The following is a 6,251-nucleotide window of genomic DNA, read 5'->3' on the forward strand; positions in this document are numbered from 1 at the left end:
TTGTTGAAAGGCTTAATTTAAATAATGTAGATAATATCCCTTACCCAGGGGCCTGACACAGAAATAGCTCTCAGTACCATTAGCTTCCTTCCATTGTTTTCACTGTTTTGTTCCATTTACACATAATTATTTAGATTTCACTCATATTGTAAATAAGAGTTCTCTTAAATTTTCTTTCATTATACTGGTTAAAGTTGAGCCAAGAATATAAACTCCATGATAACAAAGACCTTATTTGTTTTGTTTTGTTTACTATTGTATCCCAGGCACCTAGCATAGGACCTATGCATTTGAAGTAAATTTACTCGAACAATTTAGAGAACACCTTTGCAGTTTTTATTTGTCAGGTATATTCAATGGAAATTAATTTATTCAACAGACTTTTATTAGTACGTATAATGTGCCAGGAACCATTCTGTCCTCATGGAACTTACATTTTAGCTGGGGGAATGGAAGGCAATAAACCAGTAAACAAAAAAGTTAACATATTCGTAAATAATAATAAGTACAGTAGGTGCTGTGAGGCCATCTGGAGGAGTAAGGGCCATTATTTTAGATATGGTGTATATGGGAGGGCTTTCTAAAGAGGTGACGTCTGAGCAGAGGCAGTAATGAGGAGAGGGCCATCTTTCAAATATCTAGGAGAAGAACATCATAGGCAGAGAGAACAGCAAGTGTAAAGGGCCTGAGGAGGGAATGAGCTAAATATGGTTCATTAATTCGGATTGTTAACATCCAAATGAAATTACTTCATCTAAATAGTATGGGGCAGAAGCAGAGACAATGTAAATGCTGCTTTTTGAGTGGAGTACTTTTAGGTATAGCAGTGAATCAAAGTGTAAGGCCATCAGTAGTCAAATTGCTCAAAAGTTCCCTTGTGTGTTGGTTATCCTTTAGTAAACTAGGTGTGACATTGCTCTTTGCCATTATTATGTGGCTTAACTAATAATACTGGGATTTTTGAGATCAGGAGGCTAGAAACCAACAAGTTTGAAATATGTGAGGTCTACAGCCTGCCTTCTCCTCTCTTATACTTGAATCAACATTTGCTTTCTAAATTTTTCTTCTCTATTTTGTTTCTTCTTTATTATTTCTCTAGTTTACTCTGTTGTAATAGTTCATTGCTACTCTTAAAAATGATGAGCATTCAAAATCATATTTGTCAGAAGGAAGAAAGGTCTTAAAGAACTTAAAGTTGTATTCTTCTGCAAGAGGCTGTAATTTACTGTTGTAACACAAAAACCTAAGGAATTCTTTTGTGATTATTTTAACTGTATACTTGTCATTGCTGTTGTCAAGGCTGATAACAAATGAACAGAATTCTACATTTCTGTTCTTAATATGAAGTCTATGCATTCTGAGAAATATAAAGAAAAAGAATAATAAAGAGTTGGGGAACATTTTAATCCCATTATCTCTTGGGGTGTAGAGAATTTTGCATATAATTCCTGCAAATCCAGCACCTGAAGACTGATACCCTCAAAGGACAGTGTATAAATAACATCTTTTTTGTTAGGAAGGATAAAAATGTATTTGCTATGTCCAGTTCTGAGCTTTGAACTTAAAATATGATATATTTCACTAAGGTGGCTTCAGAGGGTACTATTTTAAGCTAATTTCTCTATGTCATGACTTTAGCAAGTCAAGGCATTAATAATTTATCCAGGATGTATAGGTAAGATATTTTTGTGCTTTAATGGAAAGTCTTATGTTTAGTGGACTGGAGTACTGTCTGTTGCTGATTAAATACCTAAAAATATTAATTCTGGCACACTTGACCCAAGTGAGGGTTTTGCCTTCAGTAATGTGTTTTGCTTCTAAGAGCTCCCCTTTTCCATCTTCTTTTTAATAGCAACGTCATGACAACAGAGAAGAGTTTAGTGGCTGAGGCTGAAAATCCACAGCAGCAACAACAGAAGGAAGAGGGTGAGGGAGCCACAAACTCGGGTCAACAGGAAACTCAGCTGGAAGAGGCTCCTCAAGCAGCAGCCGAGGGAGATAGTCAGTGTGAGCAGAAGCTGAAAACATCTAATGGAGACACTCCAACACATGAAGATTTGACCAAGAACAAGGAGCGGACATCAGAAAACAGGGGCCTGTCACGGCTGTTCTCCTCATTTCTCAAAAGGCCTAAATCTCAGGTCTCTGAGGAGGAAGGCAAAGAAGTAGAGTCAGCGAAAGAGAAAGGTGAAGGTCATAAAGAGAGAGAATTTGGAGCCAGTCTTGACGAAGAGATCATTTTAAAGGCCCCAATTGCAGCTCCTGAGCCTGAGCTCAAAACAGACCCATCCTTGGATCTTCATTCATTAAGCAGTGCAGAAACACAGGTAAGGGTGTGCGAATGTGTGGGAGGTGAAGGGAGGTTATACACTTTACTTTTCATTTAAGAACATTTGGTTTTATTTCTTACTAGCCAGTTGTTAGTGATAAGTAACATGATGCTTCAGAGTTTCTGCTCTAAAGAAATTCATGTAGTCAATGGTAACTTGATTTTTAGAAAGATACTTACACGGCATAAATCAAAGAAAAGAAAATGAAAGAAAAGAAATGTATCAAACGAGTTTACATTTTGCTATTATAATGCAAAAAGTCCAGGATTTTTAATGAGGCGCGGCGGTGGGGGTGGGGGGGGGGGGTGGGGAATAAAGTGAAGTGGTTTAGAGTGTATTTTGGTGGAATTATTAGAAATGGGGTAATTTATCAGCAAACATGGTCCTTTTATGGAAATCTTTATAAAAGTCGTGAGATAGATTCAGACCACCCTGAGGTATGTGGTAAGTTTGAACCGTGTCTGCCTTATCCTTGTCATTTTCTCCAACTAGGTCATATTCCCACAGAGTGTAGGATATAGATGAGGAAAGTTAGCTCTTTATATCACCTTTGTAATATACAGTAGTTGGGTGGAGCCTTAATTGTGTCACAGTGTAAACTAAATATGAGTTGTGAATTTGGTCGTCTGTCCAAAAATCATGAGAAAATATTAGTACTGTAACTCAGACTATTTTCTAGGAATCCCATTTATTTTCAGGCCTACTGAATTACAAATTAAGAGTTATTTTCAAAGTCTTTTTTTCTGAAGCATGTGGGCATTATCTGCATTGTAAAAAATGTAAGTCCTATATGTTTCTATTATAGGTCTCAGGTTTAGGCTATACAGTTTCATTAGACTTAAAAAATATGTATTTCCAGAATGATTACTTATACATCAAAAGTGCTAAGAGTAAAGTTTAGGATAAAGTTGTTATTGTGTACTTTCTATAGTGAAACAAGGTTGAAAACAAAATTTTATTTATAGTATAATAGTTAAGAATGTAGGCTATGGAATCAGACTAGAGGGTTCAGATGTAGAGAAGTGACACTTTTGCTTTATCAGTTTTCTCCTCTGTACAATGAGGATAATAATGTTCACCTTATTTGGCCATTATGAGGATTAAAAGAGATAAACGTGTAAAGCTCTTAAGACATTGCCTGACATATTATAAGAACTCAATAAATGTTAGTTATTATTACTTAGTCAATAAACATGAACAGTAAAGGCAGAGAAGCTACATATCTTAATGTCATTAATTTAATTTAATTAATTAGGAGTACCAAAAGAGTTAAATTACATTATCTTTCAGGAAGCCTGGTACTTTCAAGAGGTTCTTAATTGCTTTTTTTCTCCTTTGCTTTATGTATGGAAAAATCCATATCTTGTTTTAATTAGCATTTGAATCAGGGCTAGTCTGTTTTGTCTAAAGATCATAGTATTTGTACTGAAGTTGAAACGGATGACAAAGTTAATTTTAGATTTAACTAAAATCCCATTCATTGATTTCATAGTAGAATTTCATTTGAGTGGTCCTTTTCTATACAGGATTTTTTAAAAGTGAGTTTGCATTGTAGGACTGCACCAATCTTCATCTAGGGTACCTTGGAGTTTTTGGAAGCCATGTGTCATTTTTTAATACTTATTTATTTACTCAACAAATTTACTGAAAACCTGCTGTGTGTGCCAGGCCCTAAGCTGGCATACATTGGTAAATAAAAACTATAATATGGCAAAGAGGTTTAAGATCATGAATTCTGGAGTCAAAGTGGTATGTGACTTACTGACTGTATGATCCTAGGCAAATTAACTTCTCTGGCCTCAGTTTCTTATTTGTCAAGGAGGGATAATAATAGTACCCTCCCCATAGGGTTAAATGAGTTCATGTAAGTAATGCTTTTAGAACAGTAAATGACCCATTGTAATTTCGGTGGGGGTGGGGGGTGGGGGTGGGGAATAAAGTGAAGTGGTTTAGAGTGTATTTTGGTGGAATTATTAGAAATGGGGTAATTTATCAGCAAACATGGTCCTTTTATGGAAATCTTTATAAAAGTCGTGAGATAGATTCAGACCACCCTGAGGTATGTGGTAAGTTTGAACCGTGTCTGCCTTATCCTTGTCATTTTCTCCAACTAGGTCATATTCCCACAGAGTGTAGGATATAGATGAGGAAAGTTAGCTCTTTATATCACCTTTGTAATATACAGTAGTTGGGTGGAGCCTTAATTGTGTCACAGTGTAAACTAAATATGAGTTGTGAATTTGGTCGTCTGTCCAAAAATCATGAGAAAATATTAGTACTGTAACTCAGACTATTTTCTAGGAATCCCATTTATTTTCAGGCCTACTGAATTACAAATTAAGAGTTATTTTCAAAGTCTTTTTTTCTGAAGCATGTGGGCATTATCTGCATTGTAAAAAATGTAAGTCCTATATGTTTCTATTATAGGTCTCAGGTTTAGGCTATACAGTTTCATTAGACTTAAAAAATATGTATTTCCAGAATGATTACTTATACATCAAAAGTGCTAAGAGTAAAGTTTAGGATAAAGTTGTTATTGTGTACTTTCTATAGTGAAACAAGGTTGAAAACAAAATTTTATTTATAGTATAATAGTTAAGAATGTAGGCTATGGAATCAGACTAGAGGGTTCAGATGTAGAGAAGTGACACTTTTGCTTTATCAGTTTTCTCCTCTGTACAATGAGGATAATAATGTTCACCTTATTTGGCCATTATGAGGATTAAAAGAGATAAACGTGTAAAGCTCTTAAGACATTGCCTGACATATTATAAGAACTCAATAAATGTTAGTTATTATTACTTAGTCAATAAACATGAACAGTAAAGGCAGAGAAGCTACATATCTTAATGTCATTAATTTAATTTAATTAATTAGGAGTACCAAAAGAGTTAAATTACATTATCTTTCAGGAAGCCTGGTACTTTCAAGAGGTTCTTAATTGCTTTTTTTCTCCTTTGCTTTATGTATGGAAAAATCCATATCTTGTTTTAATTAGCATTTGAATCAGGGCTAGTCTGTTTTGTCTAAAGATCATAGTATTTGTACTGAAGTTGAAACGGATGACAAAGTTAATTTTAGATTTAACTAAAATCCCATTCATTGATTTCATAGTAGAATTTCATTTGAGTGGTCCTTTTCTATACAGGATTTTTTAAAAGTGAGTTTGCATTGTAGGACTGCACCAATCTTCATCTAGGGTACCTTGGAGTTTTTGGAAGCCATGTGTCATTTTTTAATACTTATTTATTTACTCAACAAATTTACTGAAAACCTGCTGTGTGTGCCAGGCCCTAAGCTGGCATACATTGGTAAATAAAAACTATAATATGGCAAAGAGGTTTAAGATCATGAATTCTGGAGTCAAAGTGGTATGTGACTTACTGACTGTATGATCCTAGGCAAATTAACTTCTCTGGCCTCAGTTTCTTATTTGTCAAGGAGGGATAATAATAGTACCCTCCCCATAGGGTTAAATGAGTTCATGTAAGTAATGCTTTTAGAACAGTAAATGACCCATTGTAATTTCTATATAAATGTTTGTTATATTCTCATTATTATTAAATATTATTATTATTGAACAACATGATCCCTACTCTTGATAACTTTATAGTCTAATGGAAGAGACAAAAAAAGTAGTAAATACAAATTAATTATTTATTGTAATAAATGTTATGAAGGCAATAAACAGGGTACTAACATGAAGAATACTAGTAGAGTGGGGATAGGCCCTGTAGGATAGCCAGTGAAGGCCTTAATGAAGAGGTAACATTTAAGAGGGTCATGAAGGAGGGGAAGGAGACTTGTAGACACCTCCAATATCTAATGCAGGAGGAGCAGGAGCCAGATAATTAAATCCTTTTTCCTAAATGTCAACTACGTTTTTTTTTTTTTTTGCGGTACGCGGGCCTCTCACTGTCG

General features: G+C 34.8%; 1 protein-coding gene across 8 annotated transcripts in view; it reads left to right on the forward strand.

Annotated features, from left to right (window-relative positions):
- The window catches only part of EPB41 (erythrocyte membrane protein band 4.1), a 207,941-nt gene that overhangs the window by 81,860 nt on the left and 119,830 nt on the right, over nt 1–6,251 (forward strand). For 3 of the 8 annotated variants that reach the window (XM_007461818.1, XM_007461820.1, XM_007461821.1), the window contains exon 2: nt 1,853–2,327. In XM_007461818.1, the coding sequence (XP_007461880.1) occupies nt 1,860–2,327 (468 nt within the window). In that variant the 5' untranslated portion in view covers nt 1,853–1,859. Of the gene's footprint in view, nt 1–1,852; nt 2,328–3,028; nt 3,110–6,251 lie in introns of those variants that run through there. The other 5 variants (XM_007461822.1, XM_007461825.1, XM_007461824.1 and 2 more) reach the window with 5 other exon arrangements.

The sequence above is a fragment of the Lipotes vexillifer genome, unplaced genomic scaffold (assembly GCF_000442215.2).
Source record: "Lipotes vexillifer unplaced genomic scaffold, Lipotes_vexillifer_v1.1 scaffold699, whole genome shotgun sequence".
In the NCBI taxonomy this organism is placed as follows: Eukaryota; Metazoa; Chordata; class Mammalia; order Artiodactyla; family Lipotidae; genus Lipotes; species Lipotes vexillifer.